This window comes from Lampris incognitus, chromosome 12 (assembly GCF_029633865.1).
Source record: "Lampris incognitus isolate fLamInc1 chromosome 12, fLamInc1.hap2, whole genome shotgun sequence".
NCBI classification, from domain to species: domain Eukaryota; kingdom Metazoa; phylum Chordata; class Actinopteri; order Lampriformes; family Lampridae; genus Lampris; species Lampris incognitus.
This window is the reverse complement of record NC_079222.1, coordinates 34,824,376-34,850,487: the sequence shown is the minus strand read 5'-3', so window position 1 is coordinate 34,850,487 and position 26,112 is coordinate 34,824,376. Positions and strand designations below refer to the sequence as shown.

Here is a 26,112-nt window from a genome sequence, read left to right as displayed (position 1 = left end):
ATGGCCTTCGTGGGATGTGAGCTGGAAGACGTGATAAGGAGCAGAACAGACGACTGTCCTATAAGAGACACTGTACTGTATTAATCGGTGCGCATTCAAACATCTATCCTTGGTTGCAACCGCTCATGAACATATTAAAGTGTGACAATACTGTAAGATTTTTGACTCGCTCCTCATTTAATGTCAGAGTGGATTTAAATAATTGCCACGACAGAAATCTTGTACAAATGTTTGGTATTTGTATATTTATTTACACAGGTTTTGTTTTTACTCTTACATATTTGGTCTTATTCTCATTTTAGCCTTGTCTGGTTTTATTTCTTTGTAAAGCACGTTGTAACATTATTTTAGAAACGTGCTATACAAATAAAATTGTTATTATTAAATGTCTTGTGTTGAAATTTGTCGACAACCAGGCGAAATGTCTCGGTGCATGCTCAATAATCCGGGGACGAACATCAAATAATGTTGAATCAGTTCATCCGGATACGTTTACTGCCAGATGTGTTTCATCTCTCAACTAAAGTGACACTTTCAGTCTAAAACTTTTAGATTGAAGTGATTAAATGAGTGATGAAACGTATCTGTCAATAAAGGTTGTATCCGGATGAAGTTGAGTCAACCTTCTTTGAACCAGGCAAAAATATTCTACCCGTTATACACCATCAAAACAGATCCGAAGTGGTGAAGTTCCTTGCAGGTTGGCATTTACTAGTTTTAACCAGCACAGGCCTACTACTGGCTTTGGCATACTTTGTTGTTCATATGTCTGGTAGTCTAAAAGAGGGATATGATGATGAGGCATGTTAGTCCACCTAGGGCCTAGGGTCAACGAGTCATAGAATCTGTGCCCAGGTGAACAACATATAAAATCCTAGAGCAGTGGTTAAAGGTTTCCTGTTTTGCCCATGTCTTTTTGATGGTGGGTAAAACCGCAGCACCCGTAGAAAGCCCACGGCAGACATGGGAAGAACATGCAAACTCCACACAGAGGACGACCTAGAATGACCCCCCCCAAGGTTGGACAACCCCAAGGTTGGAACCCAGGACCTGTCCTGCTGTGAGGCGACAGCGCTAACCACTGGGCCACCGTGCCGCCATATTCACCTGCTGTATCAGGCATTTCAGTCATCTAGTCAGTTTTTAGACTTGGAGACTCGACCCTGTGAGCTGTTAGCTGTTTTGTTAGTGTATCTGCAGTGAGCACTTGGCCAAAGGCAGCTCATCGAATAATGTCGCTGAGAAAAACGCAGTGGGAGATTGTAATCTTTATTTGGCAAAAGGGGACAAATAGCTTGCACGGGTTCATAGGAGGCACGAGAGCCAAGCCAAGACACTCTCGCATCCATATTCAAAAACTAGGCCAGGGTTGAGGGAAACACTACATCCAAAGTGTTGACAGAGGACAAAATCAGCAGGCTGTCAAAGTCAAGAAAAACACAAAAGATTACCATGGTGCACATGTTGAGAAACAAAGGATTTAGTATGACAGTAGACAGTCACGTGAAGATAACAGCTAACAAAGCTTTATACTGGAGGGGGGGGGGCTCTTAATGATAACTGGATCATTTCCTTCCTTCCCCTGCGGGCGTCGACAAACAACCCCTTTTCAAATCAATTTCATAAGAATTTACCATCGGGGCATCGTTTTATCTTTTTTTCTGGGTTGTTTAACAAACTGAGATCATGAATGGATGAAATGTTGACAAAGTAATGAGACAAGTTTTTGATATTTTGGGGAAAATCTGTTACAAAATAATCTTTAGAATAACCAATAAATTAGTCGTTAGATTAATCGACTAATTGGGGGGGGGGGGAGAATCGGGGAAAAAAATTGTTAGATGCAGCCAACAGAAAGAAAGAAAGCCACTTTATTTTGTCATCGTACAGTTTACAGTGAATTTGTTCTCTTAAACTAACCCATCTTATCGTATTGGAGCAGTGGGCAACTGCAGCACCCGGGGACCAACTCCAGTTCTTCTTTCCGCTGCCTTGCTCAGGGGCACAGACGGGAGTATTAACCAGTGGCGGCTGGTGCTAAACATTTTTTGGGGGGGTGGGGGGGCGCAATTTACCTTGGCGCAGCACACCTGACAGCTGCTTTAATGTCCACACAGTCACAGAGTTGTTAAGAAGGACAACGTAGCCTATAGATTTTCAGGGTTCGTAGACGGTGGATGATTGACAGTCGAGACGAGGTGTCGTGGTGGGTGTGAACATGATAGACAGCCGCGAGAATTGTCCAATCACATTAGATTAAAAAAAAACATTAAAACAATACCAATTTGTTGCCAATAAAAGTGGGAGTGTCTGGGGCGGCACAGAACTGCGCCCCCTGGAAAATCTGAAGAAACCAATCAGACAGCAGCCTCAGGTCACCTGCTCGCCACAAGTTTGAGGGCTTACATAAGGTGTGGTTTGGCCCCGCCCCTCACCCAGGAAGTATATGTATTCAGACAGAAACCAACCAAACACCATTTGGAACCAATATTTAATGCTAATGACAGGGGCTCACAGGCTGAAAACACTTTTATTTCATATTTATGTGCATTACACAACTAAATTATATTTAACATGTTTAAGTAGATTTCCATCTCTTGATATTTGAAGGGGGCGGAGCCTCAGCACCCTGTACTGGCCAGCCGCCACTGGTCTTAACCCTAACAATGACCGGTAACTCTGTGACCTCTGGATTTAAAGAATGGCTTCAAATTGTTTTTAAAAAAGTTGCTATGTTAGAATATTGTTCATGGTAAAGGTGGAATTTCCCCTTAGGTACCAAAACCTCATTTGCATTTCAGATGGGATTACAAATGGATTTAATCTGTAGGGTCGACAAAAGCACATTCATGAGTTTCAAAAAAGGGACCCCCCCCTACCCCGACACAGGCTTGTTCAACACAAGAAAAGGATGGTGGTAAAAGTACACCGCTGCTCCTTACAGTGTGAGTGTGTTTCATTATTTATGTACAAATATATATGTATAAATGCTGTATCACTATGGACATCATCATGTTATTTATTATTTCCATGGTGCCCAGTTACTTGGTGCTGTCAGCATCCATGGAGACTGACTCATCAGTGCATGTTTTGTAGCTGCCATTGTGTTGCGCACAGAATGGTGAAGTCATATCCTCACTCGGTGTGGCGGAGTCCTCCCGGTCACTTTCAGAGTCTTCCTTTTCTTCCCTGTCACAGTCCCTTTCCACCTGAAACAGAAGAACTCAGTGACAAATCCAACGAACAACTCGGCTCAGCAAAAGAGTCTTTTGGAAAAAGAAAAGAGTAAATCTTGGCTGATTTTTTCGCCTTATGTGATTGTTCCAATGTTTATATGTTTTATACATTTTTTAATACTGAAATATGCTGTTCATGTTAATTGGGCTGACTCAGACTTGGATTTAGTGACCCCAGTAGTGGTGTTAGTTTCTTCCTTTTCAGTTCAAAGCACCCAGCTTTATGGGAACTATGGAGCATACTGCAACACAAAAACGGCCACAATTACAGAGTTGCGCAGAGCAGACAACTGTTTCCGTGACTTCGAAGACGTATAAGTAATGGACATGGAAATGTGTTGAAAATGCACTCTAATTCGTTGGTATGTGTCCAGGGGCCTTATATATCAATCATTACTAAGGGCAAATTTGTTCTTACACACCCATGGGATTTTTTAGCCCTGAAGTTTGTCTCAGAGACCAGTGTACAACCTGGGTAACCCCTGAATTTATACACCGATTGGCTAACACTGATGTCTTTGCAGGCCTGGGTGATTGCTCGTCGCAAGAGGTAGACGATAGATGTTAGGAGGAAGAAATTAAAAACAACCATCATGCTTTGCTACCGACTGTCAGACAATCTTGAGGGCTAAAAAAATCCCATGGGTGTGTAAGAACAAATTTGCCTATAGTAATGATTGATACATGAGGCCCTTGGTCGCTGCACTAGCGCCTCCTCTGATCGGTCTCCTGTGGGTGAGGGGGAGCGTGTTGCTCGCGACTCATTCTATACACTATATGGACAAAAGTATTGGGACACCTGGTCATTACACCTACAGGAACTTGTATGACATCTTATTCTGAACTCATAGGCATTAATATGGAGTTGGTCCCCCCCCCCCCTTTGCAGCTATAACAGCTTCCACTCTTCTGGGAAGGCTTTAAACAAGATTTTGGAATGTGTCTGTGGGAATTTTTACCCATTCATCCAGAGGAGCATTTGTGAGGTCAGGCAGTGATGTTGGATGAGAAGATCTGGTTCGCAATCTTCATTCTAGTTCACCCCAAATGTGTTCAATGGGGTTGAGGTCAGGGCTCTGTGCAGGCCAGTCAAGTTCTTCCACACCAAACTCACCCAACCATGTCTTAATGGACCTTGCTTTGTGCACTGGGGCACAGTCATGCTGGAACAGAAAAGGGCCCTCCCCCAAACTGTTCATACAAAGTTGGAAGCATAGAATGGTCCAAAATGTCTTGGTATGCTGAAGCATTAAGATTTCCCTTCACTGGAACTAAGGGGGCCTAGCCCAATCCCTGAAAATAAAACCCATACGATTATCCCTCCTCCACCAAACTTCACAGTTGGCACAATGCAGTCAGGCAGGTAACAGTCTCCTGGCATCCGCCAAACCCAGACTCATCCATCAGCCTGCCAGACAGAGAAGCGTGATTTGTCACGCCACAGAGCACGTTTCCACTGCTCCAGAGTCCAGCGGCAGTGTGCTTTACACCACTCCATCTGACACTTGGCATTGTGCTTGGTGATGTAAGGCTTGCATGCAGCTGCTCTGCCATGGAAACTCATTCCATGAAGCTCCTGGCGCACAGTTTTTGTGCTGATGTTACTGCCAGAGGACGTTTGGAACTTTGCAGTTATTGAGTCAACAGAGTGCTGGCTACTTTTACACACTATGGGACTCAGCACTCATTGACCCTGCTGTGTGACTTTACGTGGTCTGCCACTTCGTGGCTGAGTTGCTGTTGTTCCTAAACGCTTCCACCTTTCAATAATACCACTTACAGTTGACCATGGAATATCTAGCAGGGACGAAATTTCACAAACTGACTTATTGCAAAGGTGGACAGTACCACGCTTGAATTCACTGAGCTCTTCAGAACGACCCATTCTTTCACAAATGTTTGTAAATGCAGACTGCATGGCTAGCTGCTTGATTTTATACACCTGTGGCAATAGGTCTGAATGAAACACCTGAATTCAATGATTAAGAGGTGTGTCCGATTACTTTTGTCCATATAGTGTACTTTGGACTTGAAGCCAGCAACATCATGTCCGCTTCATTTCTTTCCATCTCCTCTTACAGGTCAAAATAACGGTTGTAAAATGTTTAACTGTGTACATGTGTTTTCTGTTACAAGGAATACACTGATGGTAAAATACCTGTGTCAAGTGTAATATCAGTAAGCGGATTTACTTAGTCGAAACAAGAAAGTGTTAGCTCGGCTGCAGCATGCTTGTTAGTTTAGGTGACACGGGCAGAGCGTGATGGGGGTGTGTCCCAACGCTTTTCAAAAAGACCAACTGTCTGTATTGTGTATAATATTTAACAAGTTAAGACCCATGTTAATGTGTTACAGTTTAAGGAATATAGTGGTTGTTAAATGTACAGGTGCATAACTGCTATATGTGTGACGAAGTTCAAGTAAGAGTGACGTATATTCCATCTTAAATGAACAACGGCACTATGGACAGTATTGGACAATATATTTATCATGCTGTTTGTTTAAAGGTGAACATTATATGTAATGTATGTTATGTTTTGTATGCTCGTTCATTACACTTTGGACTTGCAGCCAGCAACATCGTGTCCGCTTCATTCCTTTCCATCTTGTCTTACAGAGGCGTAACATAAACACCGATGTCATCGCTGTATATTCTGGTGAGGTGGATCAGTGAATCAATGTCTTGTTCACTCTTGGCATACATCTTGATGTCATCCATGTAGAGGAGTGGACTGATGGTTACCCCACCTTTTAACGTGTATCTATAGCCACTCTGCGAAATGATTGTCCCTGCATATTTTGGTAATTCCCCCCCCCAGCCCCTTCCCACCCAACCCTCACCTATTGCTGATGCAAAAAAATAAAAAATAAAAATAAACATTAATTACAGTAATAGGATAAATCAAAAAACTATTTCGCCAAAAGGCACTTAAGGCGTTGAAGAAAAATATTTTCTTGCCCTGGTAGAGCACCTGACCCTTCACTCTCACCCAGTGCATTACTCGTTCCTTAACCTGCAATCGATGGACTCTTACTATTATCAAAGTCAGTAGGAGCAAGACGGAATACCTGAAGCAAGACAGATTGCATCAAGTGAATTTTAAATTGGGAGACAAAGTGGTTGTCAGTTCAGTTGAGAGGCTTGGTCTGAGCTTGTTGAGTTCGGAGATTAGCAGGGAGGCTGAAACAGGTTCCATATTGGCGGCCATGTTTCCCAAACTTCAGAGAGACCTGTAGCACTTGAAATCTCAGGCATTGACTTCTTATTTTTGCCCCATAGGTTCATAGTAGTTCGAGTGGCAACTGTGTTAGACAAGTGTGGGGTAAAATAAAACAAACGGTGTTTTTTTCAAGGGAAAAAAAAAAAGTAATTTGTTCAGGACCAACTCCTTGCACGTCTATTCCATTCTACATCCAGGCCGGAAGTCCTCTTTGTGACGATCTGACTGAGGATTTGGGTCTATGCGGAAAACTAGCACGGACAGCGCATCACCTTTGTATATGACATACTTGATGGTAATTTGGCTAAAAACATCTAGCTGTATGCCAAGAATGGATGAGACATCAATACACGCATCCACCTCACAACAATATACAGCGATGACATTGGGATGTCATTCAACTGAATGGTGACAAAGAGAGGGAAGTTGATCAGGACTGAGGGGGTGGAGCTACCACAGGGCTGGCAGGATTGCAAGCATACAGGACAATTACAAGTATCTGGGTATCCAACAGGCCAATGGGAGCCATTACAATAAAGCAGGGTGGTAAGCCACAGCCAAATATCTCCAGAGTGTAAGGCAAGTCCCGAGAAGACAGCTCAATGGTAGGAATAAGATCCAAGCCATCAAGTTGTCTTCAGATACCCAGCTGGGATAATAAGATGGCCACAGGAGGAAATAGAGGCCACAGATGTCAAGACATGAAAACTCCTTACAATGCAAAGAGAATTCCACCCAAAGTCTAGCACCCTGAGACTGTACGAACACCAAAAAGAGGGGGGGCCAAGGATTGGTGAGTGTCAGAGCCACTATCCATGAAGAAACACTTAGCATCCAAGAGGCATCCAGAGGACAGGGGGTGACGACGCAGAAGAAGAGGAGACATCGTGGAAGACCAACATCCTCCATGGGATTTACCATTGTCAGATAGAGGGAATGGCTGACATCAAGAAATCCTACCAGTGGCTAAAAAAAGCTGATCTGAAGGACAACACAGAGGCTCTGATCATGGCAGCACAAGAGCAGGCACTCAACACCAGATCCAGAAAGACAGGGGTCTACCACAACAGACAGGATAGAAGGTACAGGCTGTGCAAAGATTCCCCTGAGACAGTCCAGCACATTGTAGCAGGGTGTAAGATGCAGGCCGGGACAGCACACACAGAGAGGCATAACCAAGTGGCCAGGATAGTGTACAGCAGCATTTCTCAAAGTGTGTGGCACATGACGGGGGGGGGGGGGGGGGCACGTGAGCAGAGGGGAATGTAGTGCAGAACTGTTTTGATGCCCAAATCTTTTCCACGGCGGAACAAGAACTACTACCCTGTTACTTGCTCTTAGCACTTATTGTATTCGACTACTACTACTACTACTAGTACTACTTTCGGCTGCTCCTGTTAGGGGTTGCCACAGTGGAGCATCCCTTTCCATGTCTTCCTGTCTTCTGCATCTTCCTCTGTCACACCAGCCACCTACATGTCCTCCCTCACCACATCCATAAACCTCCTCTTTGGCCTTCCTCTTTTCCTCTTTCCTGGCAGCTCCATATTCAGCATCCTTCTCCCAATATACCCAGCATCTCTCCTCCACACATGTCCAAGCCATCTCAATCTTGCCTCTCTTGCTTTGTCTCTAAACCGTCCAACCTGAGCTGTCCCTCTAATATAATCATTCCTGTCCTTCTTCATCACTCCCAATGAAAATCTTAACATCTTCAACTCTGCCACCTCCAGCTCCGCCTCCTGTCTTTTTATCAGTGCCACTGTCTCCAAACCAAATAACATAGCTGGTCTCACAACCATCTTGTAAACCTTCCCTTTAACTCTTGCTGGTACCCTTCTGTCGCAAATCACTCCTGACACTCTTCTCCACCCACTCCACCCTGCCTGCACTCTCTTCTTCACCTCTCTTCTGCACTCCCCGTTACTTTGGACAGTTGACGCCAAGTATTTAAACTCATATGCCTTCATCACCTCTACTCCTTGCATCCTCACCATTCCACTGTCCTCCCTCTCATTCACGCATATGTATTCTGTCTTGCTCCTACTGACTTTCATTCCTCTTCTCTCCAGTGCATACCTCCACCTCTCCTCAACCTGCACCCTACTCTCGCTACAGATCACAATGTCATCCACGAACATCATCGTCCATGGAGACTCCTGCCTTATCTCGTCTGTCAACCTGTCCATCACCATTGCAAACAAGAAAGGGCTCAGAGCCGATCCTTGATGTAATGCCACCTCCACACTGAACCCATCTGTCCTTCCAAACGCACACCTCATCATTGTCACACTTCCCTCATACATATCCTGCGCCACTCCTACATACTTCTCTGCAACTCCCGACTTCCTCATAAAATACCACACCTCCTCTCTCGGCACCCTGTCATATGCTTTCTCTAAATCTACAAAGACACAATGTAATTCCTTCTGACCTTCTCTATACTTCTCCATCAACATTCTCAAAGCAAACATTGCATCTGTGGTGCTCTTTTGTGGCATGAAACCGTAGCACTTACTGTATTCACTAATTAAAAAAAAACTTTCTTGCGCTTTTACTTTAGCACTGGTTTTGCTCTTAGATGCTTGTTTAGATGCACTTATGACCTCTGATGACTAGTAGTTCTCCTGATTTCCTACGTTAATGCACTTATTGTAAGTCGCTTTGAATAAAAGTGTCAGCTAAATGACTGTAATGTAATGTAATGTAACAATCAACAAAACGTGCTCTCATGAGACAGAAAGTCTGTAGGTTGACAGAATGGAGAGATATTTGACAGGGACGAAAAGAAAGACAGGCGATGCTTCTGAGACAAACAAGACAAAGTGCTTAACTGATGGTAATCAACCAAAAACCAAGTTAAGGAAATATGATGAAGCCTATCTTGCTCTTGGGTTCATAGTGAATGTGGTGGGAGATGAGGAAAGACCAGTGTGTATTTTATGTCTGAAAACTCTGAAAGCTGGTATTATGAGACCAAACAAATTCGGAAGACACTTAGAGACATTACACCCCAGTCACGTCAATAAGCCATTTGAGTTCTTTTAGAGAACACTTGGTGCATATCGTCAGCAGGAACATTGCTTTGTAAAAGCTGTATCGGTGAACAACAAAACACTAATGGCATCATACAAAGTCGCATACAGAATTGCCCAGGGCAAGAAACCACACACATAGCACAGGAGCTCATACTTCCCGCACCTTTAGATATGGTGTCAAACTATGTCTGATGAGATAAGCACCACAAAATTGAAGGCTGTCTCTCTGTCCAATGATACAGTTGCAAGACGTATATGCGACATTTCAAATGACCTTGAAGAACAACTCATTGAAAAACTGAAAGACAAATGATTCGTCTTACAAGTGGACGACGCTACTGACACCAATAAAGACTGCTTGTTTATTGCTCATGTTTGCTTTGTCAGATCAGAGTCACTGTGTGAGGATTTGCTGTTTTGCAAGTACGTCCCAAGTAGAGCGACAGCAGATGAGCTCTTTAGGCTTCTTGACTGTTACCTGACAGAACATGGGCTGAAATGGCAGAACTGTGTGGGCGTTTGCACGGGTGGTGCACAGACTACGGCAGGTAAAACAAAGGGATTGCAGGCACTAATCAAGAGGATCTCGCCAAATGTGCAATGGACGCACTGTGTCATACACAAAGAAGCACTAGCATCAAGAGAGATTAGCCCTGACCTAAATGAAGTTTTGACCGATGTTGTTAGCGTGGTCAATTTCATCAAAACAAGACCCCTGAGAGCGCAGTTGTTCTCTGCACTTTGTGATGAGATGGGACCTGAACATTCAGCTGTGTTGTTTCACAGCAAGGCTAGGTGGCTCTCGCGAGGTGAAGTGTTGTCGTGAGTCTTTGAACTCACAGGAAATTCTGGTGTTTCTGGAGGAGGTATGTATGCATGAAGTTGTAAGCAAGTTTAGTGATGAACAACTTCTGATGAACCTGTCCTATCTCAGCGACATATTTGGAAAGCTGAATGAATTAAATCTTCAGCTTCAAGGCAAAGACAAGCACCTTCCTCACCTGGCAGACAAAATCAGTGCATTCACTCGAAAGCTTGAGATGTGGGGCAGGCGACTTGATCAAGGAAATACTAATTTCTTTGAGAATCTGAGCGAATTTGTTGAAACCAGTGATTCTGGAGCCACCACAGTGATTTCATGTCTTAAGGAGCACATCTCTTCCTTGACAGGATTCTTTCAAAAATACTTCTCAAACAACAGTGCTCAGTATGACTGGGTGACAGATGCATTCAATGAAGCAGCACCTGCTGATTTCAGCTCTGCTGAAGAGGACCAGTTCACCGAGATGACATCTGACTCCACCCTGAGACTAAGCTTTACAGCTCAGACACTCAGTGAATTCTGGCTTGGTGTTGAGAAGGAGTATCCACTCATAGGACAGAGGGCTGTGGGCATTCTGCGTCTCTTCACCACATCCTATCTTTGTAAGATGGGCTTTGCTGCCGTTGCCTCACTTAAAACAACGTACAGATCTAACCTAAACATGGAGCATGACTTGAGAGTGGCAGTATCAAGCCTACAACCCCGTTTTGAAAAGGTGTGCAGTGCAAAACATGCTCATTGCAGCCACTAATGCAGTAGTAAGTCTTGAGCTCTCACAAATTGACTTGCTCATCGTTTTTCCCAAATATCTGCATTTGGGAAGGTACTGACCACTACATACCGGGAACACTGCACAAGACCTGCCGTTTTGAAGATGCTCTGACTGACCCAGATGTCTAGCCATCACAATTTGGCCCGTGTCAGTCACTCAGATCCTTATGCTTACCCATTTTTCCTGCTTCCAACACATCAACTTTTAAGAACTGACTGTGCACTTGCCGCCTAATATATCCCACCCCTTGACAGGCGCCACTGTAATGAGATAATCAATGTTATTTACTTACCTGTCAGTGGTTTTAACATTTTGGCTGATCAGTGTATATATGGTACACCCGGACGCATCCATGCGCACACACACATACAAATGCAGATACGCACACACACATACAAATGCACACACAAATGCACACACACACACACACACACACTACTTCGATAACATACAGTGCCTTGCAAAAGTATTGAACCCCCTTGACAGTAGTCACTAATTTCTGGATTATAAATGATACTTACATGTCTGTTCCTGGACAGCATTATTTTTGTGAACCCATAAGCTCTAACAGCATGTTCCCGAAGACAAAATAAGTTATGTTTCGCTGACTTTTTCTTAATAAATTAAAAACTAAAATATAGCGCTTGCATAAGTAATCAACCCCTTGCGCCCTGAAAGCTCCAAGTTTACACAAATGACAAATGATCCCTACACAAACTCAGATTAACACAATTGGACATAATTAATGTGCACCTGTAACATATTAAAGTAACGGTCTCGTTTATGGGTATAAAACACTCTGTGTAAAGTTAATTAGCCGGGCGTGAACTCCCACCAGAAAATGAAGACAAAGGAGCAGAATACTGAAGTAAGGGACAAAGTGATTAAAATGCAGAAGGTGGGAAAGGGATACAAAACAATATCCAAGTGTTTGGATACTGTCCCACGGAACACTGTTGGATCCATTGTGAGAAAGTGGAAGCTGTATCACACCACCCAGACGCTTTGTAGGACAGGCTGCCCCTCAGAGCCAAGTGTCCGAGCAAGACGTGGGCTGGTGAGGAAAGCCACAGATGATCCTGCAATCACTTCGAAGGAGCTCCAGAGGTCAGTGGCTGAAACGAGTAAATGTGCATGAGTCAACCGAATCATGGGTTCTCCATAAATCTGGCCTGTATGGGAAGGTTGCAAGAAAGAAGCTGTTGCTCAAAACTATGCATATAAAAGCACACTTTGTGGTTGCCACCAAGCATTAGAGAGACCCAGTTAGGATGTGGGTAAAGTTTTTGTGGTCAGATGAGATGAAAGTTGAACTTTTTGGCCAATACTGAAAGCGTTATGTGTGGCACAAACCTAACACTGTTCATGCCATAAAAATACCCTCCCCTACAGTGAAGCATGGCGGCAGCAGCATAATGCTATGGGGTTACTTTTCATCTACAGGCACTGGGAACCTTGTTCAAATTGAGGGAAGAATGGGTGGCACTAAAAACAGGGAAATATTGGAAGAAAACCTCTTGCAGTCTGCCATAAAACTGAAGCTTGGGAGAAGGTTCACTTCCCAGCAGGACAATGATCCTAAGCACAAGGCTAAAGCAACCATTACATGGCTCAGCAACAAAAACATGAACGTTTTGGAGTGGCCAAGTCAAAATTGGGACCTTGACACTATTGAAAATCTGTGGCACAGACTGAAAATTGTAGTCCAGAGGCGCCATCCCACCAACCTGCAAGACCTGTACAATTTCTGCCAAGAAGAATGGGCAAACATTTCTCCAGAAGACTTTGCAAAGCTTGTACATACTTACCCCAAGAGAATCATGGCTGTTATTGCAGCAAAAGGATACTCTACAAAGTATTGACATGTGGGGGCTGAATTATGCAAGCACTATATTTTAGTTTTTAATTTATTTAAAAAAGGTCAGCGAAACATAACTTATTTTGGCTTTGGGAACATGCTGTTAGAGCTTATGGGCTCAAAAAAATAATATTGTTCAGGAACAGATGTGTGAGTATCTTTTATAAACCAGAAATTAGTGATGACTGTCAATGGGATTGAATACTTTTGCAAGGCACTGTACATATACTTGCACCCTACATCCTCCCCACCCCACCCACAAAAACAAATATATCCCCAAATTGATAATGTTCATTACCCTAGCCTTGCGACGCATTTTATCCTCATTTTCATGGCTCCTCTTTCTTGATGTGGACCGGTCTTTTCTTTCTCTACTTCGCTCTCTTCGCTTGTCTTTCCTCCCCCTGTAAGTCATTAAAACAAGTGGTAACAAGAATGCCAATGTCACACAGCCCCAAAAAATCCTGGACATGAATTATGAGGAAATGACTGATTGTTCCAAAAAGGTTGAGGACCTCATATTTCATTACCCTGGGCCTAATGATTGGGAAACAAATAAATTGAGGAGGTTAGGCATGCCAAGTTTACTTTTTTGGCGAGGGTGATCTCGGTCTCCTGCGAGGACTCCTGGATCCGTCTCCGCTCCTCCTCTTATGGCCCCTGATAACATGAAAGTTACATTGTAACTATGGTACTGTGAGTGAAGAGATTCTCTCTCCATCCTACATATTCCATACATGGGGGACTGACCCCATGGGGCAGTTGATGTGGACTGCTCCCTAAGACACACACCTGTGGAGGCCAAGCATTAATATAAACTAGGTATGTGAGCAGCATGTGTGTGGGGCCTCACTGTATAATTTTGATTGGAACTGGTTTCCGAGTGGCATTGAGCAGGAGACAGTCTGTTCACTTAGATAACCACGGATGCAATGTAACCTTTATACCTGGGGGTGTATATAGACAATAAACTGGACTGGGCTAAGAACACTGATGCCCTCTAAAAGAAGGGCCAGAGCCGTCTCCACTTCTTGAGGAGGCTTAGGTACTTCAACATCTGCCAGACAATGCTCAGGATGTGGTTTGAGTCTGCGGTGGCCAGTGCTCTCCTGTTTGCTGTTGTGTTTTGGGGCAGCAGGTTGAGGGTAACGGATGCAAACAGGCTCCATAAACTTATCCACAAGGCTAGTGACGTTGTGGGGATGGAACTGGATTCTCTGGCGGCGGTTTCTGAGAGGAGGATGCTGTTGAAATTATGTGCCATCATGGGCAATGTCTCCCACCCACCCCATGACGTGCTGGTTGGGCACAGGAGTAGTACTTTTAGTAATAGACTCATTCTGCCAAAAAGCACCACAGAGCGCCACAGGAGGTCATTCCTGCCTGTGGGCATCAAACTTTACAACTTCTTTCTCAGACTCAGACTATCAGATATTCTGAGTTAATGGTCCATGGACTGGCCCTGTCAGATTTTGTTTGTGCTGCTTGTTGTGTGCTGCAGTAGTGAAGTATAGATAGGGTGTTATGTGCACCATGCTTGTTGATATATTTTGTTCTTATTTCAATTTCTTATTTTATCTTTATTTCTATTTGTGTCTGTTTCTATTTTCTCATCTTGTATCTTGTTAGTTTTTAGTTATTAGAGCGTAAGTGTCTGTAATAGAACCCAATTTACCCTTGGGGATGAATAAAGTATTCGGATTCTGATTTATATTCTCCACCACATTGAGACTCTCTCCACTCCACATATTCCATATGTTTAAGGACAACGTAAGATTCATTGAGAGGAAACTGAGTAGGTCACTACCTACTGCCGCTGTCCTAAAAGAATGGCTATCAGTTTTGAATGAGATTTGGCCGCCACCAGTATTCGGAATAAGTGGCCAACCACCTGTGCCAGCAGGTCACTGCCATTGGCGACTTTAATTGTATACACATGTGCACCCTTTAAACTCCACCTTATTACAGACCCTGTAAGATGTTGAGTTCTGTAACAAAAGGACCCTGGGAGCCAGACACTACCTAGTCTCAGCTAACCCCAACAGACATTAAGGTCAGCCAGCCCAGAGGAGGGATAGTGGGCTATTCGAGGAAGTAAGACGACATTGTCCCTACCTGTAGCCTGTTGCCAATGGGTTATCTGACCTGTGTGAATGGTATACTAAGGCTGCCTTTCTTGCAGGTACACAATAATGGGGGAGAGAGGGTCCACAATAATGGGGGAGAGAGGGTCCGTCTGTCTGTGGCCACACCAGTACTGGAACTGTTAGGAGTATGCCCTCAGGGTTGAGGAAGCCCATACCTGCTGCATGGTCTCCACCACTGACTGTGGTAGTCCTGTTGCTAGCAGCTTGGCCATCTCAGGGGTCAGGCCCAGAGCTTTAGCCCTTGAAGAAAGGGGTGCAGCAGTAAAATAAAAACCACCACAGAAGAGCTACTGTAGCTCAAATTGTTGAAAACGTTAATGCTGGCTATGATAGACAGGATTCAGAACATACAGTACATCGCAGCTTATTACACGTAGAGCTGCGTAGCCACAGACCGGTCAGAGTGCCCATGACGGCCCTTGTCCATCACCAAAAGCCCCTACAATGGGCACATGAGCGTCAGAACTGGACCATGGAGTAGTGGAAAAAGGTGGCTTGTTCTGATGAATCCCGTTTTCTTTTACATCATGTGGATGGCCGGGTTCTTGTGCGTCGATTACCTGGGGAAGAGATGGCACCAGGATGCACTATGGGAAGATGGCAAGCTGGCAGAGGCAATGCTCTGGGCAATGTTCTGCTGGGAAACCTTGGGTCTTGGCATTAAATGTGGATGTTATTTTGACACATACCACCTACCTGACATTGTTGTTGCTGACCAGGTACACCCCTTCATGGCAACAGTATTCTCTGATGGCAGTGGCCTCTTTCAGCAGGACAATGTGTCTTGCCACATGGCAAAAATTGTTCAGAAATGGCGTGAGGAACATGAAAAAGGGTTCAAGGTATTGCCTTGGCCTCCAAATTCCTCGAGATCTCAATCCGATCGGGTATCTGTGGGATGTGCTGGAAAAAGAAGTCCAATCCATGGAGGCCCCACCTCGCAACTTACAGGACATGAAGGATCTGCTACTAATGTTTTGGTGCCAAATACTACCAGAAGACATCTTCAGAGGTCTTGAGGCTGCACCTACAGACCTGGATGAACTTATAGACACTGACAACTTACATCAACCTTTGTGAGGACGTGTGTGCCAACCAAAATTTTCTGTACCTTCGACAACAATAAGCCCTGGTTCACAGCAAAACTCAGACAGTTTCATCAGGTCAAAGAGGAAGCCTACAGGGGTGGAGATAGGATCCGGTACAACAAAGCCAAAAATACGTACATCCACAAAGGAGATCAGAGTGGCAAAAATGTGCTACTCTGAAAAGTTGAAAAACAGGTTTTGTTTTTGTTTTTTTTTTTTTTTTTTTTTTTTTGCCAACGACCTATCATCAGTCTGGAGAGGTTTGAAAGACATTACCAACTACAGGAGACCATCCCCCCACACTGCAGGGAACCGTCAACTGGCTGACGATCTAAATGGTTTTACTGCAGGTTTGAAAAGCAAAGTTTCACACCCATCACCCTCTCTGGCCACAACACACAACCAACTTCACTCCCTGTCAGCCACTCTCCCCTCCCCACCGAACCCCCACCTGCACTCAGGATCTATGTTGAGGCTGTGCGCAAGCTCTTCAGAGACAGAAAACCAGGAAGGCACCAGGCCCGGGTGGCGTGTCACCTTCTTTTCTTAAAGTCTGTACTGACCAGCTGGCCCCCATTTTCACACTTATCTTCAACAGATCACTGGAGTAGTGTGAAGTCCTGTACTGGTTCAACAGCTCCACTCTCATCCTGGTCCCCAAGAAACCCTGTATTACAGGATTAAATGACTATTTGCCAATTGCCCTCACGTCAGTGGCCATGAAATTCTTTGAGAGACTGGTGTCGGCCAACCTGAAGGAAATCACAGCCCCTGCTCGACCCCCTGCAGTTTGCCTACCGAGCAAACAGGTCAGTGGAGGATGCCGTCAACATAGGATTGCATTACATCTTCCAACACCTCAACTCCTCAGGGACATACACAAGGGTCCTGTTTGTGGACTTCAGCTCAGCATTCAACACCATCGTCTCAGATATCCTCTACTCCAAACTCATCCAGCTCACTGTACCAGTCCCTATCTGCCAGTGGATTAAAACTTCCTGACAGACAGGAGGCAGCTGGTGAGGCTGGGGAAAATCACATCCAGCACCCGGACAATATGCACTGACACTTCCCCTGGGATGTGTGCTCTCCCCTGTACTCTTCTCCCTCTACACAAATTAATGCACCTCAGGTGACCCGCCTGTTAAACTCCTGAAGTTTGCAGACGACATAACCATAATTGGCCTTATCCAGGATGGTGACGATTCCGCGTACTATAGACGGGAGGTTGATCAGCTGGCCCTCTGATGCGGCCATAGCAACCAGGAGCTGAACACACTCAAAACAGTGGAGATGACAGTGGACTTCAGCAGAAACCCCTCCAACACGTCCCCTCCTCACCATACACAACAGTACGGTGTCCTACAGATTTCTGGATTCCACAATCTCCTAGGACCTAAGGTGGGCATCCAGTATAGACTCAATCATCAAAAGGGCCCAGCAGAGGCTGTACTTAGGAAATTAAGAACATGTTAAACATTTTCTATCTTGAACGGGACCCTGAAAAAGTCATCGATGCATTCATCTCATCATGTCTGGATTATTGTAACTCCCTGTATGCAGGGCTCAGTCAAAAGTCCATCTCCCACCTTCAGCTCATCCGAAACCTATCTGCCAGACTCAAAGAAAGTTGAATCAGTTCATCTGGATACAACATTTATTGTCAAATACATCTTATGACTCATCTACATGACCTTAGATGAGTGAAGAAATGTATCTCTCAATAAACATTGTATTAGATGAACTGATTCAACGTTCTTTGATTTTCTTACCCGAATTATTGAGCATGCATAAAGACAGCTGCCAGACTTTTAACAGATTCCAAGAGACATGAACACATCACTCCCATTCTTGCAATGCTTCACTGGCTACCTGTTAGGTATAGGATTGGTCTTAAACTTTCACTAAAGCCCTACATGGCCTACAAGGACATTCCAACATGCTCTCCGCAGGAGCTCGGGATCGACCCAGCGACCTGCCGATTACTAGACGATGCGCTCTACCTCCTGAGCCATGCCGCCCCTAATACTGATTTACTCACACCCCATGGGCCTGGTCGCTGCCTGCGCTCCTCAGGCAGGTCCTTTTTAACTGTTCCCTCAGCCAACCTCATTACTAAAGGCGACCAGGTTTTTCCTGTAAGAACCCCACAGCTCTGAAACTCCCTACATGAGGAATTCCCTACATGAGGAATTCCCTATGCGAGGAACTCCCTTCACGAGGAAATTAGGCTAACAAACTCGCTGCCTTCTTTTAAATCACTTCTTAAAACTTATTTTTACAGGAAGGCTTTTTTATAGTAAATCTGTTGTTGCGCCATTTCTATTTTTTTATATATCTTATACTTTTATAATTTTACATTTGTTACTCTTTATATTTTTCTTGCATCACCTTATTTTAATTGTTTTTATCATAATCCTTGTTTTATCGGATTTAATTGTGTTCGCTTTAATTATGCTCTTGTGACTTTATGCTCACCGTGTTCAGTGGAGCGGATCTGGCGTTATGTCCTACATTTTTATTGTATTTTTTGTTTTATGTTGACTATGTGCATTACTTTATCCTGTTGTGTGAGGCACCTTGTAACATTGTTCAGAAATGTGCAATATAAATAAAGTTCATTATTATTACTTTCTCCAAAGAAGTTCAACCTGCCTCAGGAACTGCCGATTCAGTTCTACACTGCGACAATCCAGTCAGAACAGAGACGGACTACAACGGACCGTTAAGTCTGCAGAGAAGACCATTGGTGCCAACCTGCCCTCCATTCAGGCGCCTTAACAGGACCCGATCTTGTTCTATTAATGCTAGGCATCAAGTAATCTGATTCAAGGTGATGCACAGGCTTCATTATTCAAAAACTAAATTGCACCGAATCTTTCCTACCCTATCATTTCCTCTCTATGTGACCACTATAAATCTGCAGAAGGCTTTCTGACCTATCTTTTCTGGACATGCCCAAAACTGTATCATGTTTGGTATGGTATACTCAAGTGGTTCTCTGACATGTATGGCTGTGTGTTTGAACCTGATCCAGAGATTGCAATATTTGGGTGTTATCTTTCCCTACTAAACTGCAGTGTCTCCGTGCAAAGCACTATTATGTATGGAATGGTAATCGCAAAGAAAGTAATTTTAAGGCTCTGGGAGTCAAAACACTACGCCTCAGGCTTAGAGCTGGTTAACTGAGCTCACTGGTATAATTACATATGGAGAAAGTTCGATATGGCATGATGGCCAATCTTAATAAATTTTCTGATTTAATATGGCAGCCATTTATGGATCACCTTGCTCAGTACGACGCTGAACCTGACCAGCAACAAATTACACAGTGTGCCATCCAGACATGTGCCCTTTTTTGGAGGTGACCAATGTTATTCGGTTCACCTGTGAGTGGTCATGTTTTGGCTCATCAGTGTATATACATAAACACACACACACACACACATATATTCTCAAAGGTATTTAACACCTTGTATTAAATGTTTTACAACAAGGTAACATGCTACTACTTTTATGCATGTGTTTTTTAAACGAAAAAACAATTTTTTTTTTCAAAATTGGAATTTAACAATGCGTGATCTTGTCATACTTCGAGTGACTCCGGCTGTGTCTCCTTTCTCTAGAGTGTCTCCTTTGGCTGCTTCGGGAACTGCGGGAGTCACTTGCCTTTGGCCACTTCTGGGAGGGTCTACTCCTACATTAAACAGTTTGCTTGGTTATAAAAAAATAATCATATACTGAGACCACCAGTAACACAAATCCAAAGATTTAAACTGGAGTAAAGGTTTGGTACCTGTGTCTTGAGTGGGACCTCTTTCTATGTGTTCTGGAGTGGGAGTGGGAGCGTGACCGGTGGGACCTCCTGGAACGACTAGAGGAGTGCTTTTCTCCATCCGCTGAAACAAGAGCGACACTGTTAGATTTTGAACGCAATTTAAGATCCATGTAACTAAAAACTGCATACCTGCAGAAGATCCGAGTGCAATGTTGTCTGTACCTGGTTCTATAGCAGCAGCAATAGTACACTGGGCCTCCCTCACCCTCTTCATGACACTCTCTAACTCTTTTGCAGCAGCCTGCGGTGTCAGCTCTGGTGGCTTTACTATGGCATTGTTGGAATGATTAATCCTGGAAAACACAACACAGCCCCAGTTAATACAAACAACAGTGGGTGTGGTTCTCTCGAAAAGATTACAACATATAATGGAAAGCCAATACTTGACTTCTCTCCAACTGAACTATCCACTACTTCATTTACACTGTCTGTTGCCTAGAATGACTTTCACAATAGAGATGTTACAGAATTCCTCAAAAAAGTGCATACTTCAACGGTCTGTCTCGAAACATAACTCCATTGAAGGTCAAGGCTCTGGAGACAGACTGCTGGTCAACAAACTCGACGAAAGCAAACCGTGTAGGCTGAGTCTCATCCCCAGCCATCCGCACATACTTCACATCTCCCACCTGCTGGAAGAACTCTAACAACTGCTCTGCTGTAGTGGTCTAAGGATGAGGAAAACACACAAATTAAAGTTTGCAGCTACACACCGTTATAAACAAAAGCATTAAATAAACCAGTTGTCATTTTTCCCCCCTTTTTCTCCCCAATTGTACCCAGCCAATTACCCCAATCTTCTGACCGGGACAGCTCGGAAGAGTGGGGTAATTGGCTCTACCCCCTCTGCTGATCTGGGGAGGACAGTAGACTACCAACCTGCCTCCTCTGATATATGTGGAGTTGTAGCCGCTTCTTTTCACCTGACAGTGAGGTGTTTCGCCAGGGGGACGTAACGCGTGGAAGGATCACGCTATTCCCCTCAGTCCCCCAAACAGGCACCCCGATCGACCAGAGGAGGCGCTCGTGCAGCAACCAGTATACATACCACATCCGGCTTCCCACCCGCAGACATGGCCAATTGAGTCTTTAGGGATGCCCGACCAAGCTGGAGGTAACACAGGGACTCGAACCGGTGATCCTCGTATTGGTAGGCAATGGAATAGACTGCTACGCTACCCGTACGCCCCCTAGAGACAATTTAATATGGTCGATTCACCTGACCTACATGTCTTTGGACTGTGGGAGGAAACCGGAGCACGCGGAGGAAACCCACGCAGACACAGGAAGAACATGCAAACTCCACACAGAGGACGACCTGGGATGACCCCCAAGATCGGAAAATCCCGGGGTTTGAACCCCTTGGGGATGAATAAAGTATTCTGATTCTGATTCGTGCTGTGAGGTAACCACGCTACCCACTGCGCCACCATGCCGCCATATAATTCACTAAAATTAACTTAATATTTTCTATAATATTTCAGCGTATGGTACCTGTGAGTTCAAGTTGCCGACATAGACTGTCCTTCTGATCTCATCAATTTTAGAAGGATCCACGTTGCCCATGAGGGGGGGCTGAGCCGACAGTGATGCAGAGGGATCCAGGGCAGGGGATGCCTGGTTCACAATGGGAAGGTTCAGCTGCTGCAAAACACACATGACTCATATATTAAACATGCATGAGACGTATGTGAGGGGGGGAAAAGGGCAATAAGAAACTTACATTCTGAATTGGAGCTGGGGTAGGAATCGGTAGAAGTCCCCCTCCAGGAATTAGATTCGGCACTGGGGTGGTTGGTGCCAAAAGCGACAAGGCCTTGGCCTCTTCTGGGATCTTCCCTGTAGGGCAGAAGCGGGTGTTAGTTAAGGCAGTGGAGGAACTCTCCTCTCCGTCTCCTCTATGTCTGCACAATTAGCCCACTGAGCTCTAGAAAGAAAGAGAGCACAAACTTCCTCAAACAGCTTACAAGTGTGCTAATGTCTAACCATGGTAAACTGTCCGAGCATCCTTACTTTGGATTTACTTGATTACATTATTCTCCAGTCAATTTCAATCATTGACCTAGCACTGCATAAACGTTAACATTTTTTTCACTTTTCACAAGCAAAAGAAAAAAAACTGATTTTGCCCTCGGTCTCTTTTCATAGATGACAAAAAAACAAAAATCAGAGAATGAGTCAACACTTTGATGTATGGGGTCACCTGTACTGGAAACATATTGGTCATGAACCATACGATATCAAGCATGGGCGCTTTTCCGTGGAGCGATCGTTTCTCAGTGTTGGAAAGGTGTGCAACACAAGACAACCCCATTGGCTGCATCACTAATAGCACACAGGACATCAGATACAGAGAAGAACAACAATTTTAAGAATTGTAGGAAATGTTAACCAAGACTTAGCCAAATAACAACGGATAACGGAATCTTTCTCTTCTGAATCCTGATCAAGTCTGCCGCTTCCCTGGAGTAGAGAGGGTGGTTACAACGGTAAAATGTACACTTCAAGTTGGCCATTTAGTCCAATTATTATGACTAGACTCCGAACTGTAGACGGGAAACCAAGTCACTTCACAGTAAGGGGGAGGCACCAAATGTGAAAGAACATATGTCACGACAAGTCTACCATTTCCTTACTAGGCTAGCTTAAATTCTAGGCAATACATTTCAAATAATGATGCAGAATATTAATGCCATGACTTCCCGGGGGGGAAAGAACCCTAATCAAGTTCCTAAAAGTACTACTAAATGCTGGACGAAATGAATGGGGTTCATTTTGTAACTGTATGACGGCGGTACGGGGAATGGCATCTAAACTTCGCTGTATAGACTTAGTCGAGTACTAATGCAGGAGCTGGTTACGATTTAAAAGCTGCGCTGCCTAAATGAGATCGAAACAGGAGAAAGATCAGAAGGAGGAGACAAAGAGAGTAAAGCGTTAGTCATCTTTCCGGCGCACCACGTGTGATAACGTATTCCGCCGGTACGCCATTGCAACATGGGACAGAATTCGCACACACAACTCGTTGCTGTAGAGGTAGAAAGGGAGAGGAGGGACAGGGTGTTTGGACAGAAATCAAAAACAACAAAAACCAAAATACCAAATATCACGACAACGCCGTAGACAGGCGATACTGTTGGTTTCTACATAAGAGACAGCAGAGAGTGGAGAACATGGGAAAGTGTGAAAGGAAACAAACCGAAAAAAATAAAAATAAAAATAAAACAAAAGAGACAAGGTGTCCATCTTGGAAGGTTCAGCAGGCTATTCTCCTGGTCACATTCCCCCCTTGAAGGCTGCGTTGGCCCCATCGGGGATAGTGGCTTGGAAAACAATGCCTGACTCAGGCTAGTGTAGTGTACCAGCTGGGCCAGTCTAGTCATCTGATATGCACACATAATCACACAGAAAAAACATACAAAACCAAATTAATAAACTCAGTAGCCATCTAGCACCAAGTCACGTGGACAAAAGCATTAGGATAAAGCTGACAGAATTTTAACTGTACATTAGGGAACAGTGGCACCAAAAGAGAGGGGCTTTAAACAAATAAAAGCACAAAAAAAGGGGAAAAAATTGAAATAAAAAAGAGGGGGGGAGAGATTCAGTTAGCTGTATGGACATATGCATTATGTACTATTTTGTTCAAACGACATAAAAAAGGGCTTCCATCACTGTTCTTTATTTAACAATACAGCCCTACCTAAAAATAATATGAAAAATAGTTTACAGTGGAATAAGTCTGGATAAAGTAACGACAGGTGTGGTGCAACTTGGAAAGAAATCAACATAACTACAATATCCTCCACTCTGAACACATCGGGTCACCGTGTCGTGACCAGTGGTGTGGTATGTTAGTGAATGGGGGGGGAGGGTGGTTATGTGTGAAGAATGACGTTGTGAGGTGTCGCTGTAAACGTTAAGACTATGCAAAGTGTGTGACACATAAGGCAAAAAAAAAAAAAAAAATTAAAAGTCAGCCCATCGCACGACACTGCTGATCCTTCAAGTTTAAGAAAAAAAAAACAACAACCCAGAATTCATCCCGAGCAGAGTCGCTATGGGGGGTGGGGGTGGGCAGGGGGGGTTATTCAGTCTACTGAGACGACTCGCACGTCGTTTTTTGTTGTTGTTGTTGTTGTTGTTTTTAAAAACACAATCGATTGCACTCACCTTCCGCACACGGGACAACTATGAGGGCTCTGTCTATAAAAACAGTATTGGTGAGATGTTGCGCCACACCAACACTGGAGGGTTCTCGGTACTTGATGTAGCACACTTTAGACGAGAAAGAGAGGGGCGCGTTGCTGCAAACAGAAGGGGGGGAGGAGGAGAGGGGAGGGGGGGAGAGAAAAACAGTACACTCGTTACTTTTGGCCGTCACGAGAATCGCTAGCACCCGTGTTACTGCGAGGGGGGTAGCGAGGAGGCCGCAGATCCCCGGCGCTCGCCTCGGTCGGACGCGGCCCGCTGGCGACACTTACTCCGGCGGATAGAGGCGCAGCTCCTCGATGTCTCCTAAGAAACCGAACAAGGTGCGCAACTGTTCGCTGCTGACGGCGGACGACAGGTTGGTGACTTGGACCACGGCGGTTCCCGTTATCAGACTCATTTCGTCGGGCGGCTCGGGGGGGGATCTCGGACGTTAGACGCAGCCTCCCCGCATGGCATCCGCGGAAACAACTATGCGGCCGCGCCGCTTCGGTTTGTGTCCCGGGTCCTCCACCTCCGCAGCGCCGTGCCCGGTGTGTGGGGGGGGGGTCCGAGAGTCAGATTACGCTCCTCTCCGAAACGACCGCGCCGACGAGAGGGCTCAGCATCACTCTCTTCACCGGAGCCGGGGTGGGGGGTGGGGGGTGGGTGGGTTGCGGGGCGACGCCGCGGCGCCTTCGAAGACCAGCTTAGAGTCGGACGAGTCGCTAAAAAGCGGCGGAGAGCGGCATGGTTTTCAGAAACAATAGCGAACCCCTGCTGATGACGTCATTAAGGTCGGACGCGTTCGCCGCGGGTGAGTTGTCGCCAGGAGATGGCGTCAGAGCGTAAACGCCCCGCTGCTTGCTTTTTTGCCCCCCCCCCCCCGAATGGAAAGTTACGTATTTGTGTAAAACTGACGACAATATCCAAAAATTGAATGTGAAGACGTCATTGTGTATGTTAAACGTGGAAAACGAGTTGATTGTGAATTTGTTACGCTTGCGTGGTTAAAGTTTCCGATTTTAACAAAGCGTAGCGAATTCGGGGGGACAACGCAACCGCGGGAACTCGCCGCGGCCGGGAAGCGAACCCGTACCGCCCGACCCTGTAGTCGAGCGGTTAGCGGCGTCTCCTGCGGTGCGGGCGACGCGGGTTCGCTTCCCGACCACGGCAAGTTCCTGCGGTTGCGTTGTCCCCCCCGAATTCGCTGCAAAAAGAAAAACATATTAAAACTCTGACTTTCACCGACACTAAAGAAAAGTAACAGAACCACTAAGCTATGCTAGGAGAGTTTCAGAGAGGAATGACGTCGCTTGTTTCTTTTGTTTGTTGGTTTGTTTTTTCCCTCTTTTCTTTCTTTCTTTCTGTTTGTTTGTATGAGCTGTTTTCTCACTTTCATAATCCCCTGTGGAGTTGTTTTGTAATCATTATTTATTCAAATTCCTTTTTTTTGTTTACCTTACCATTTCGTGGAGTAGGCTACATGTCTGATATATTTGTACATTTCAATAGTTTATTTTTTTTTTAAAAAGAGAAAGGAAGAAAAAGAACAAGGCCAACTGGCAATGAAACTGCATTGGAAACAGAAAGAGCACTCCCCGTCTGATTCCCACGGGGGCTTCACTTCTGAAACTGCAGACTCAAAATCACTTCACACTTGAGTCATCTGGTGGACTATTTCATTCACAGGTCTGAGGAATAACGTTGGCCCACCTTTTCTGGTGACTCCCGCTTGCACTTTGCGCACACTTCCGCCTTCACTGGGGCGCACACCAGTGATGACGCCTGGAGACCAAGTCATTTCTCTGTCCTTCCTTGTTTAAGGCAAGGCCGGTCGGACGGCCACTTCCTGCGGGGCTGCAGTGTTGACAAAGCCGCCTGTGAATAGTACACACGG

At 44.9% G+C, this 26,112-nt stretch overlaps 1 protein-coding gene across 8 annotated transcripts; it reads right to left on the bottom strand.

Annotated features, from left to right (window-relative positions):
• Nucleotides 1-1,259: 1,259 nt before the first annotated feature.
• srek1 (splicing regulatory glutamine/lysine-rich protein 1) lies at nucleotides 1,260-24,890 on the bottom strand. 8 transcript variants are annotated; one of them, XM_056290864.1, is made up of 12 exons: nucleotides 24,506-24,890; nucleotides 24,195-24,328; nucleotides 21,745-21,860; nucleotides 21,516-21,665; nucleotides 20,511-20,689; nucleotides 20,184-20,314; nucleotides 19,980-20,082; nucleotides 19,776-19,880; nucleotides 13,537-13,608; nucleotides 13,247-13,352; nucleotides 3,140-3,209; nucleotides 1,260-1,419 (listed from the first exon to the last, which is right to left on the bottom strand). In XM_056290864.1, exons 1-12 carry the CDS (start codon nucleotides 24,631-24,633, stop codon nucleotides 1,412-1,414), a joined length of 1,302 nt encoding a protein of 433 aa, XP_056146839.1. In that variant the 5' UTR covers nucleotides 24,634-24,890; the 3' UTR covers nucleotides 1,260-1,411. The 8 variants fall into 8 exon arrangements, with proteins under 8 accessions (XP_056146839.1, XP_056146841.1, XP_056146842.1 ...); XM_056290866.1 differs by lacking the exon at nucleotides 24,506-24,890 and adding exons at nucleotides 22,225-22,346; nucleotides 22,980-23,404 and having other exon boundaries at nucleotides 1,260-3,209; XM_056290867.1 differs by lacking the exon at nucleotides 24,506-24,890 and adding exons at nucleotides 22,225-22,346; nucleotides 23,221-23,404 and having other exon boundaries at nucleotides 1,260-3,209.
• Between the last annotated feature and the right edge of the window lie 1,222 nt (nucleotides 24,891-26,112).